This window comes from Antennarius striatus, chromosome 13 (genome assembly GCF_040054535.1).
Source record: "Antennarius striatus isolate MH-2024 chromosome 13, ASM4005453v1, whole genome shotgun sequence".
Lineage (NCBI taxonomy): Eukaryota > Metazoa > Chordata > Actinopteri > Lophiiformes > Antennariidae > Antennarius > Antennarius striatus.
The window spans coordinates 15,479,091-15,492,322 of record NC_090788.1 but is presented as its reverse complement, the minus strand read 5'-3'; the positions used below and the strand labels follow the sequence as shown (position 1 = coordinate 15,492,322).

Sequence of the window (13,232 nt, the reverse complement as noted above, 5' to 3'; positions counted from 1 at the left end):
ATGTTCCCTGCACATACAGTAAGTCCATTCTTTGATATCACACAGCTGCATATCACAGAATAGAATACTACATTATTGGTCTTAAATTCATGAGTTGTCTAGATGAACGTGAAACTCAATTACTGAGCCACGACCATAGGAAGAATCATATTCATATCCACAAAACCAATGTCACTTCATTTTGAAGTGTATAGTTATGTTAAAATTATGTTATTATGGACTATTTTCCATAAAGTTCTGATTTTGTATGGGTGCAATGTCACATATCTATGATAATGCACCTCTCTATATTCAGATTTTTTTATACAGGTACACAATACCAGTCGTGTAGTTATAATCCTGCTCTGGCATCACTTTTATCCATTCTTTCTCGGTGACTTCTACACAAGTCCACAGATCCTCTTCCTCCATCTGCTTCAGCTCAGTCTCCAGGGCATATTTGAATTCAGCATTGTCAAAAGAATCTCTGGTTGTCATGTAAATGTAGCCACCTATGGAAAAATAGTGCATTAGTTTTTGAAGGATTAAGCACACTAATGATAGAGAAGTGAGATACTGATTTAAATCCAAAGTTAAACTGTCTCATTTGTATGTACAAAATGGCAACGAGAAGAGGTATGTTGTGATCGGGAACATTACTATGGAACCATGCAGTGTTTTAATTTTCAAGCAGATGACAGAAAATGATACTCAGAAATAAAGCCAGGTGAAGTTAACTACCAGTCTAGACTTTAGAAACATTTTAAGGACATAATAAAACACTACCCCTTGAACTGGCACCTTATTGTGGTAGGAAAGTTTGAGTGCCCGAATGATCCTATCAGTTACATTGTGGTCGGGTTTATGCACCTTGAAGGGTCTCCCATGGCAAACAGGTCCTAGGTGACAGTCCAGGCCGGTGGTCCAAGTGCACCATGTTCTTCACCTCCAGTGTCAAAGAAGCTGCTCAGAGCTGTGATCGCAAGATTTGCAGTGCCTGTTGAGATGTTAACCACCAAGCCCTGTGGTGGACGCCCTTGTTGACTGAGACAGCTGACAGAGAAGGCCAGCTGTACTGCATCCCACAAAAACTTGGTTCTGGCAAGAATTTGGGCAGACCATGAAGAAGGAGTAGTATCGGTCAGCCTTGAAGAAATTCTGGCAAATCCTCCGGCATCTCAGGAGGGGAAAGTGATGCACCACTAACACTCCTGCTGATCCCAACTGGGAAATTGTCAGCAGGGCAATGAGTAGTTTGAGGATCTCCTCAATGCCACGACTACATATTCCATGGAGCAACAGGGTCTGAGGTTTCAGCAGCTGGTGGGGGGGATGGCGCCTTGCTCAAGGGCGCCTTGGCAGTGGCTGGGAGGTGAGCTGACACCTCCCACTGTCAGCTCACACTCTGAAGATGTCTGGCTGGAGCGGGAATCGAACCGCTGATGGCTGGGCGCTGTCTGGTCCCAAGACGTCTGCTCTACCGCTGAGCCACTGCCGCCCCAGATAATACGTCCAAAATTGGTGTATAGACTCCTACTGTTGAAATTAATTAGCGAAAGTTTAACATCCAGTTTAAATTTTTTGTTGTATTGCTCCTGGGTGTGATATCCGTTCTTGTGTTATTGTAGAAATTGTTATCAGGGTCAATAATTCCATTTGGCTCAGACAGGGCATAATGCACAAAGTGATCGATTTTCAACTCCAAACTATCTTGCTCAGCAGTTCCCCGTATCAGATCTTTCATTTCTTCAGACTGGGCAGAGATGGCTATTTTCTGCTGTGTTGAAGTTAGAGTTTTTATTTTTGGTCATGCCTTATTGATAGAATTTCTCCAACTCTTCCATATTTTTGATCACCATTGTTTTCATCTGCTTTGGATAAAGCCCCTTTTTTTGATGAAGATCTTGCAGTTGTTTGTCCAGGTGCTGTCGATCCGCCCATTCTTCTTCAGCTAACAAACTTTTTTGTTGGCGATAACTGCATTCTTTTTTGTGAGATTCTCATTGATGTAGCTGTCTTTTCCTTTCAATTTAAGGCCTTGTTTCAGAGGAGCAATTTTGTGTTTTTATCGTATTTTGTGTTGTTTTGTAGAATTTTATCAACATTGCAGATGGTCTCCTTCCTGCTGATGGCAGCAGATAACATGTCCCAAATCTGGTCCAAATCTATAGTTATCTGCAGATCCCTCAGTTGAGAACTCACTTGTTGCTCCACTGTTCCCGCTCCCTTGGCCACACCATGCGGGTAATTCCTCGGCTTGATTTTGATGCCAGTGATGATCACATCATTTATACAAATGCTTTGTTCCAAATCAAATGCTTTGTTCCAAATCCATCCATCCATCCATTCCTTGTTGTCCTTGTTCTAAGACAACAATTCTTTATTCTTTTTCATCTATGTCTTTCTGCATTTTGTTCATTTCATCCTTCATTTTTTCCGTGCCGTCTAGTACCGGCTGTAGCTTTTCTTCCAGCTTTTTATCAAAGTCACTCCTTAACTTATCAAAGTTGCTCTTTAACTCTTCCATTGAAGAGACCATCCGGTCTAGAATATCCTTCATATCCTTGATGTTAGATAGACGGACGGACGGACGGACGGACAGACTGTCAGTCCGTCCGTCTGTCAGTCAGTCAGTCAGTCAGTCAGTTAGTTAGTTAATAATCCCGGAGGAAATTGCACATATCCACTGCTCAGCCAAAGACCAGGAAAAATCAAAAACAAAACAGGACATACCACAAGACATACAGGTACACTACACTAACAGACACATCTAGCATTAACAGGACATATACTAAACTATCACTAAAATATAAACAGTATAAAATTAAAATATAAACAGTATAAAATTAAATTAAATTCATTTAACCCCGTGTTGACCTCGCCACCTCCCCCCCCACTTCTGAGAGAGTCATTGTACCCCCTGATGGCATGGGGGACGAAGGAGGACCTCAGCCTCTCTGTGGAGGCGCTGTGTGACAGCAGTCTGCCGCTGAAGGTGCTCCTCTGCTGGGAGAAGGTGTTGTGCAGGGGGTGGCTGGTGTTGTTCATGATAGCCCTGAATTTAGACATGGTCCTGCTCCCTAGAACTGTCTCCACAGAGTCCAGGCTCAGCCCGACCACTGAGTCCGCTCTGCGGATGAGTCTGTTAAGACGGTCCATATCTCGTTTCCTGGCCCCACCACCCCAATGGCGTATGACAGCACACTGGAGACTACGGACTGATAGAACACAAGAAGGAGCTTAGGACAGATGTTGAAGGAGGCCAGCCTCCCCAGGAAGTACATCCTGCTCTGCCCCTTCTTGTACACACAGTCCGAGTTGAGTGACCAGTCCAGTCTGCTGTCTAGCTGCAGTCCCAGGTACTTATAGTTTCCTATCACCTCCACCTCACTGCCCTCGATGATCACTGGTTGTGGAGAGGGAGGTGCCCGCCAGAAATCCAACACCATCTCCTTCGTCTTGGAGACGTTGAGCTTGAGCTGGTTCTGCTGGCACCACTCCACAAAGTCAGCCACCAATGCCCTGTACTCCCCCTCATCACCCTCCCGGATACATGCCACAATCGCAGTGTCATCGGAGTACTTCTGTATGTGGCATGTATCCGAGTTGTGCTTGAAATCTGATGTGTAGAGGGTGAAGAGAATGGGGGAGAGCACGGTCCCCTGTGGTGCCCCGGGGTGCTGGTCACCATGCTGTTTTCATACTCGTCCAATTTTCCTCTTAAACTCATCATTTTGGAGAGAATTCATGTGGAACTTTTCCATGTGGTGTTAGCGTTCTCCCTAGAACAAGCCCTTCCAGCAAATGCCTAGTAGCTGGGCTTTCACCAGTTGGAAGATCAGCACCTCAAAATATGAAGTCATGATTCTCAGCCTTAAAAGGGTGGAGTGCACTCCACCTCAATAAAATGGAGGGGTTTAAATTGATTGAGGTCTTTTTCACAAGTAACGGAAAGATGGAACAGGAAATAGACAAGCAGATCAAATGAAGTGTCCACAGAAATGTGGTTTCTCTCCTGGTTCATGGTGTTCAAGAGCTGAACCAAAAGATGATTAACTCCATTTACTTTCTGCATATTTTCTAACCCTGACCTAAGCTCTGGGCAATGGCCAAAACGGTAAGATGGTCCAAGTGGCTTAAATGAGTTTTATTGGTAGGGTGGCTGGGCTCAGCTTTAGAGATTAAGTGAGGAGTTCAGACATCTGAGCTTCTCACCTGAGCTCCTCCACAGCAGCTTTCCCATGAGCTGCTGTGGAGGAGCAGCAGCTCATGGGAAAGCTGCTGTGCCAGCTAAAGTGGTGTGGGCACCTGCTCATGTTGCCCCCTGCACACCTTGCTATGGAAGTGTTCCAGCTATGTCCATCTCGCAGGAGATCTGTAGATCTGTAGAAAGACCCAGAATTTACTGGAGAAAGGACGTCTCTTGGTTGACCTTGGAATACCTTGGGATCCCACAGGAAAGATCGTAGAAGTACCTGACGAGAAGACTGCTGCCCTCACTACCCAAACCCAGATAAGCAGCTGAAGATGACAAGACCATTTTTTGTTGCATGCTATTTCTGGCATTCCATGGAAAGTAACTGATTTAGAAACTGATATTAACTGTATTTGAGAGAGTATGAAAGCAAAGTTAGCAAAGTTGAACAACTCCCTTACCACGTTAACTGGAACATGGCCAACAGACAGTGCTCCAACAATCACAACCACATCAAACAGACCTGTGGGAAATAAACAGGGGTGGTATTGAAGAGTGAGATGAAAAATTTAAAAATGAAAGCTAAGGATGAAGACTCACATTGAATGATGTAAGCTAAGTAATCTCACATGTATATACGTGGAAAATATGAACCATCAAATTACCCCAATGAACAGGCATTGGTTCCTCTCCAAGTAGGCACCGCTTCAGCTCTTTGTACAACCCAGTCTTTCTAGACATCTGCAACATTGCTTCGCTTCCATCAACACCCAGAATTTGTTTAAATCCTTGTGTCACCAAGTACACAACAGACATAGATGTGGTCATTTGTCAGTCAGACTGGTCAAATAAATGCAAGGAATTGCAAGCCAATCAGGTTTTGACATGCTTCTTAGCTTTTAACATCCTAACACCATAAACTGAAAAGGTGTCCCAAAAAAATTAAATATACAAAGAGGGAATTTTTTTTGGTCTTCTTTCTTGTGAGTTCATCTGTTTTGCCACCAGTCCTGTACCACAGGCCAACACAACACAACAGCTACTTCACGATCACCACTGAAATGGGAGGAGATGATGTTTGCTGCTAGACTTGGTCCTCGGTAGTCTAAAACAGTGTTAACCTATTCACATAAGGTTTATGAAAGAACAGTGGCTTTATCACAAATGAAGGCAAGAGTTATCTGAACATATTAATTAAACTGATAAATTATATGATGTGCTAAGTTATATTATCAGATGCATACAGTTGAATAACCATGACAGTTATACAATATGTTTTCAGATACAACACAAATAAGAGCCATTTTTATTCATGTAATATACAGTAAAAGATTATTAGAGTACTGTTTGTTGTTTTCATAGTCTTTTTGAGTCAATGCCTCATTTTAGGTGCCTGATATGTTATGTCTTAATCCCCCTCCTCTGTTTATTTCAGTCTCTAACTTAAAGTTAAAGATGAAATGATATAACATAGATCAAGTATCATAGCTCTGGTGTCTGATAGTTTACCTTTCAAACCGCTGGTTCAAGCTTGAGAGTTCCAGAGAAATAAAATTAAATGAGAAGAGAAGACATTCTCCTTTACAGTAATCCCTCGCACATTCGCGCATCAACACGCACAACCACCTCATTGCAGATTTTTAGCAGGTAGTCACGTGACACCATACACGCATTCTATTGGCTGACAGCATCAAGAAGTGCGCTACATTCCGTGAGTCTCGGAACGCAGCGCACTTCCTTGAGATACAAAAGTCCTTTAAACCAGTGGTCCCCAACCTTTTTTGCGCCACGGACCAGTTTGATCTAAGACAATATTTCATGGACCGGCCTTCATTTGCTCTATAATCGTTAATGATGATTCCACACTCTTATCGACTGGTTTAAAGTTTAAACCAGTCGATAAGAGTGTGGAAAAAGGTAATACAGATAAAAGATGGTTTAATATCAGTATGGGGAGGGTTCATAAACGTTTAAATTAAGATAAATACATGTGAATATGTTGCGGAATTTGTTATTCACTTGGGGTTCCTGGAACACATAAACTGCAAGTAACGAGGGTGCACTGTACTTCGTGAATGAGAATGAGATGTGGTCTCAGCTGAATTTTTATCCATTCGACAACTGGCAGTGGTGTCCTGAAGCATGGCTCGTATCTTGGATTTTTGCTCATATGTTAAACAATAACACTGACAAAGCAACAGACCCTATCTCAAAAGTATATTGGGTATCCGTACCCCACAGTAGTACTTTTTATTTTAAAGGGAAATTAGTTAGTTGCACACTCTAGGTCGAACTGTTAGTTTTTAGTTATGCATAAATAGTGTATACAGGCTCTAACACACACACATACACACACACACACACACACACACACACTTAATGGCCCTGTGGGCATGCAGTGTGGGGGAGGTAGAGTGGCAGGCAGCTCCAACCCGGTGCACCCTAATGAGCAAATTGGCGCCTTGCCCAAGGGCGCCTCGGCAGTGCTCAGGAGGTGAGCTGACACCTCCCACTGTCAATTCACACTCCGAGGTGGCTGGCCGGGAACGGGAATCGAACCCCCGATCTTGGGAACATTGAACTTCCGCCCCAACTGTACTGTACTTGTTATTATCAAAATTCGGTCATTTATTTTCTTTCAAGTGAAATAGTGAAAGAAACCATCTATGTCAAAGTAGAGAAGCCATCTCTGAAGAGGGGGGGGTGGTCTGCAACATCACTTTCACAATCAGGTCCTTTTGAAACTCCATAATAGAACAACTCAGCAAATTAACCCAGATAATGTGTCTCATGAAACTCGCATTTCAAAGACTCCCTTTGACAACCCAAGACACCCCCATCAACCAATGTTGAGCTATATGGGTTTCGACTATAGTTGTTGGAATATGAATAACAATGACCACACCCCACAGGGTTAATAAGCTGGGACGAGACCAGTCTCCAAAAGAACTGAAGAAGCCTCTTGGATGAGATGCGAAACGTTTTCAAGAAACTTAAAGTTCAGTCAATTGATTTAACCCTTACAGCCCTATGATCACGCCCCCGTGATCAGATCACATGATGTTTTTAAACCATTCGTAAAAAATATAGTCTGTGACATGGATTGCTGTGTGCATGTTTACGCGACTGTATAGATGTGAAACTGTCTTTTGGTTTTCATTTGGAGCCGATTGACCCCGGAAAACCAGAGATATGATCCTTCACATCTGAGCTAAGACTAGCTGTTCAAATGGCTTTTTATAATCAGATGGCAGACGCCGTATTTCTGTCCATGTGGTTGCCATCGTACAAGCGGGGATGCATGTATTCACGTGATTCGAACATGACTCGCTATTTGTGCATTTTGTCATGTGATGCAAACATGTACCGTGATTGGTGCATTTTGTCACGTGACGAAAACATGCGTCACGATTGGTGCATTTCATCTTATTTTGAAAAACTAATTTGAAGAGTGACACAAATTGTATATAGTTATGTTAGAAGCTTATGAAAAACTATTTTGAATTCAAAATTAAATTGATGAGCAGGTTTTTGGTTTTTATGTGCAATAAAATTCAATTTGTTCAATTTTTGAATTTGAGTGTGTCTGTTTTGACCCAAACAACTCCTTTGAAGAGTGGCAAAAATGACACAAACTATAAAATTATGTTACAAGCCTATGGCAACCTTTTTGGAGTTCAAAATCAATTTGATGAGCATGTTTTTGGTTTTTATTTGCAATACAATTTTTCCATTTCCAAATTTAACTCTGTGAATATAAACATGGTTAAGCTCTAGGTCATACCTTGGATAAAGGCTAATATCTGACAGTAAATTGAATGGTTTAAACAACAAGGTGACACAAATGAGTGTTAAAATTCATTGTATGAAATGGTTTAAAACACTAAATCTGAGTTGGTGGACAAAATATGAGGTGTTTGGTGATTAAGAGGAACGGGAATTTCACAAGCCAAATGGCTTCTATCCGTCAGCCCCTTTTTTTTTCATTGTTGTTTTCATTGTTGTTTATGTTGCAAATGTGATGAAGGTGTGTTGTAATAACATTTCAAAAAAAATAAAATAAATAAAACAGGAACCGAGATAAAGGACAAGCTACCTATGCCGACGAGACTCCGGGTGGGGCTCCACTGGGGCTTCTCTGCTGAGCCGCCCCAGTGGAAGTGAGGCAGACGTCGTGCATGTACAAGCAGTAGCAGCTAGGCGAATTGCCTCGCCCTCCAGATGAGCAGAGCTAGGTGGGTGCAGCACCGCTATGACCTTGCTGCACTTCGGAGACTTAACCTTTGAACGGAGAGCTGGATTGAGATCCGCAATCTCTCCTCGGGGAGCTTGTGGTGATCTCAGACTAATCTTACAAAAATCTTACAAAGCCCACAGATTTGGATTTACAATTATTACTTAATAGCTATAGGAAGACTAGTTATGCATGAGCTCAAGTAATGTATCCAAGCTGTAAACCAATATATTTATATGAGTGGTAAATTTTAAGTATTTCTGATGTTTAAGGGGTCTCAAAATGTATCAGTTTACCAGGATAAAAAGCATCTAAAATAGTTTACTGCTCCTTTGTTTTCTTACCATTTCGTAGATCTCAGCCCTGGAGCTGTAGTAGTTTTTTTTCTCTGTTGGTGTGGAACTTGTAGGAAAAGATGCAGCATATGCTGCTGCACTTTCAACTATTTTACTGACAGATGACATTATATACAGCAAGGAGGTTTTCCAGACAGTGAGTTTGTTAACCAAAGATGAAAGCTCTGGGGCTTCTGTTCCACAATGCGAGGTAAATTAATCTCTGAGTCAGTCTCAGCTATACTTAATAAGTAAATGTGACTCCTCCCTCCTGCAGAGCTTTACATCAGGATCTATCAGGAACTATCCATTACTCGCTTGTCTACAGGCCTAGTGTGTGTGTGTGTGTGTGTGTGTGTGTGTGTGTGTGTGTGTGTGTGTGTGTGTGTGTGTGTGTGTGTGTGTGTGTGTGTGTGTGTGTGTGCATGTGCATGTGTTCAATATATTGAGTATAAAAAGCATTTCCCTACTGGGGATTTATATAAGTATATATAAGTATTTGAAATGCTAATGCATTTTTAATGATCAGTCCAATTTTTAACTGATCTGCTCAAAATTGTAAAAACATTTGATTGAACCATCCAATATTATTATTTTAGCAAATGACTGCGCTCTTTGATAATTGATATAAGTGCCCTTATTCCATCCGAATCCAAAAATATGTACAAAATACTGCCGTTGTTGTGGGTTGAGGGTGCTATATTTTGAGACAGAGCATTCCCTTACTTTTTTGAGACAGCGCTGCAGGGTTCTCGTTAACGTGAGTCCTTATGACGCACAATTTTTGACAGGGACACACAATCATCAGAAAACATGCATCCCTGGGTTTAGATCCTTTAAAGAAAAATTGATGCTACTCTTTATGCGATATAATTTTGGAAAAAATACACTGCCATTCAACATATTCATAATTTTTCCATTTCTCCACATAAATTTTGCACCTGGAAATCGTCATTATGTTTTCGCACGGGAGTTTTTTATCGTGAAACTCACCCGCGTGATACAGTATCAAAACTGACCATACGGCAACACGACGTCTGCTGATTTTACACGCTGAAGAGAGAGCGACGAGTTGTGCTTTCTTTACTTAAAAACAATCCAAAGTTAATGAAGAAAAAGAGACAGGTATTACTGTGGATAGTATGGATAAAGATGCAGAGGAAGCCAAGGGAAAACCACCAAAAATCTGAATATTTGTATTGCAATGGATGCAATTGTATCCATGGGTGAGGCACTGCAAAGATTTTTTTTTAAATATATATATAATGTACTGATCCCCTAGGGGAAATTAAGAGCACACCTGTAACACACACACACACACAGACACACACACACACACACACACACAAGGGCCTGTAAACATGCAATGGGAGGTAGAGTGGTGGGCAGCTCCTGCTTGGTGTGCCCAAATGAGCAACTTGTAAATGGGGAAGGCGCCTATTTAGTGTTGTTCATTGCATTTCTGACATTCTGTTCAATTACAAATAAAATGGCCCTGGCTTGTCAAGATGCTAATCCTGCGTGTCTCGTCATTGATGCAACAGCCAGTGCGACCACTGATCCACAGTACTTTTAGCCTGTGCATCACATGTTGCCAGCACAGATACCCCATGGTCTAGTACCGGTTACATTTGTGGGCTCATCTGGGATCTTTTAGAATCACTGCCTGGTGAAATGAGTGTCAAGACAACGTGAAACTCCTGTCCAAAGCTTCATGCCACAGTGAATGCTGAGCTACCACACCCAAAAGAGACTGAGTTTAATGTGATTCAGCTAATGACATTTACAAGTTCTATTGAAGATGACGGCATAACCAGCAGCGTTGATGACCTGAGTGAACCAGACCTGTATGACCTGATTGTTGATCAAATAAGAAATGAGAACACTGGAGGATGCAGGTATGGCTCAGCTCCTTCTCTTTGATGACCTGCTCAGTGGCATGATTGTCACCGACATTGGAGAAGTTGATGTTAGCCAGACCACACCCAGTAGGGCAGAAGATGTGACAACAATCAACAGGGAATTTCCACCCCACCTTCTTCTGACTGTAAGATCATAAAACCTGGTACATTCAGAGAAATATTTACTAGTAAAGGTGACTGTTGATTAGTTAAAGTGATTTTTCTGAACACAAATCAGGGACAAAAACAGTGCAGAACTTTTTCAGGAGTTTGACCCAACATTTGGCTTTAATGTTTAACAATTTTGACAAGTACTTATTCATGTAGTTACATGTTCTAGAATGGTCTATACTACACTATTGGTCAACAAATCACCACTAGTTGTTGAGATGAGCATGAAACTCAACTATTTAGCCATGAGCATATGAAGTAAGATATTTATACTCACAAACCCAACGTCACTAATGGAGTCTGACTTCAAAAAGAATTCTTACACTTTAATTTTGAAGTTTATAGTTATTTTAATATTACGTTATTATGGACTACTTTCTAGAAAGTTTTGATTTTATATGGGTGCAATGTGTTACATTTATGGGTGTGATGTGTTACATTTAGATTTTTTTGTTCAGGTACACAAAACCAGTCATGTAGTTATGCCCCTGGTCTGGTATCACCTTTATCCATTCTTTCTCCTCAGTGACCTCTACGCAAGTCCACAGACCCTCTTCCTCCATCTCCCCCCACCTGTCGGTCTGTCTGTCTGACTCCCCCCCCAATCTGTGTGTCTCCCCCTGCCCCCCTGTCTGTGTGTCTCTGTGGCCCTTTGTCCGTCAGTCTCTGTCAGTCTGTAGTACTGTAAAATTAAGTGACAAGAGGTCTGTAGGTGTGACTTTTGTCAGTTTTTCTTCTGCAAACACAATAAGCATTTGAAAATGTACTTTTTCTTGTCTGAGTCCGCGTTGTCCTTTTTCACTTCTACAAACTCGAACATATCTTTAAGATGAGGCCATGGGTTTTCTTCCTCCGCCTCATAAAACTCCGGCTCATTATGTTCATTAGATTCAATGGAGGCTTCTTCGGCAGTCGCCATTTGCAACAGGCAAACCTAAAAGTAACGAGTATTCATGAGTCTTCTCAGAAATTAACTCGAGTAAGAGTAAAAATCTTTACCTTGGAAATGTATTCGGTAAGAGTAGTAAGTATGAAAGAATTCTAGTATTTGAGTAAAGTAAAAATCCTCAGACTCTGTACTTAGGTACAGTACTTAAGTAAGTTTACTCCGTTACTGTCCACCTTTGCCTATGATCATGAGCTCTAGGCAATGATCAAAACTTTCTATGGAAAGTTTAGTACATTAACTGGTATCAGCTGTACTTGAGAGTGTTTGAATCCAAGAAACACAGTCTCACCTGGTTTAGCAAAGTTGAACAACTCTAACTACGTTAACTGGGACATGGCCAACAGACAGTGCTCCAATAATCAGAACCACATCAAACAGACCTGTGGGAAATAAATAGGGGTGAGGTTGAAGAGTGAAGATACATGGGTATAATTTCACAAATAAAGAATACAAAGATAACACAAAAACTAATGTTATTTGTGATTGAGGAATTACAAGATGAATGGGTTTTTTAACTTGTAATATACTTAAGTTCTGTCTAAGGAAATAAAAAACATGAAAACAGAATGATCATTTTTTTAGCGATGTGATCCTCTCTTCTTTCTTTCGAATTCACCTGTTTTGCCACCAGTCCAGAACCACACGCCACATCCAACACAACAGCTGCTTCACGATCACCACTGAAATGGGAGGGGATGACGTTCGTTGCTAGACTTGGACCACCATAGTCCACAGCAAGTACATCCTATTCAAACAAGATTTAGGCATTAAAAGTGACTTCAAGAAATAATGAAGAAAAGTTGGAGCAGGCATCTGAACATACTACCTACCCATCATCATATTATTATACAATCACTCTATTAGACTCACACTGAGGGGCTTGCAGCAGAGACCTGCAGCAGAAACCATTTTTACTACATAAATTAGGATGCAGTGTAAAATAATTTAATGTATTTTATGAGCGTTTGTTTTCATGTTGCTTTGCATGTTCAGCTGCATGTCATCATTCAACCACTGGCTGTAGAGGTAATCTGTAGTCTATCACTCCCAACCTTGAAATCAATCCAGCCAGTTGGGTTGTTGTACTTTTTGATGTGCACAATGTTTGATGACATTGCTCCTTTAGAATAAAGGAGCTATGTAGAATAAAGGAGCAATTTAAAACCAAAAAGGCTAGCTCCATTGTTTGATTTCCAAATTACAGTAGTTCATTAAAGCAAACCACCTTATGCCTGGAGAGAATGTGGCACTCATCTAGACTGAAGAACTCAGAGCAACATATTACTCAACCCTTACAGACGAGAAGAAGAGCAATCCAAGGTTTCCGTTCGATACACAAAGCTCCAGCTCTACTGATCCTTCTTTTCCTACAGATCTCAATAATGACGATTGCATCAACTTCTTCATTATCTAAATCAAACTTCCTATGACATCCATCAGCTTCTGCCATCATGTACCTGATTTATGA

General features: G+C 41.3%; 1 protein-coding gene across 1 annotated transcript; it reads right to left on the bottom strand.

The window, feature by feature from the left end:
* Positions 1-291: 291 nt before the first annotated feature.
* On the bottom strand, positions 292-12,673 carry LOC137605720 (methyltransferase-like protein 27). Its single transcript, XM_068330426.1, has 7 exons — positions 12,635-12,673; positions 12,381-12,509; positions 11,366-11,378; positions 4,840-4,962; positions 4,615-4,697; positions 4,517-4,532; positions 292-491 (listed from the first exon to the last, which is right to left on the bottom strand). The coding sequence occupies exons 1-7, from the start codon at positions 12,671-12,673 to the stop codon at positions 292-294; spliced, it is 603 nt and encodes a 200-aa protein (XP_068186527.1).
* Between the last annotated feature and the right edge of the window lie 559 nt (positions 12,674-13,232).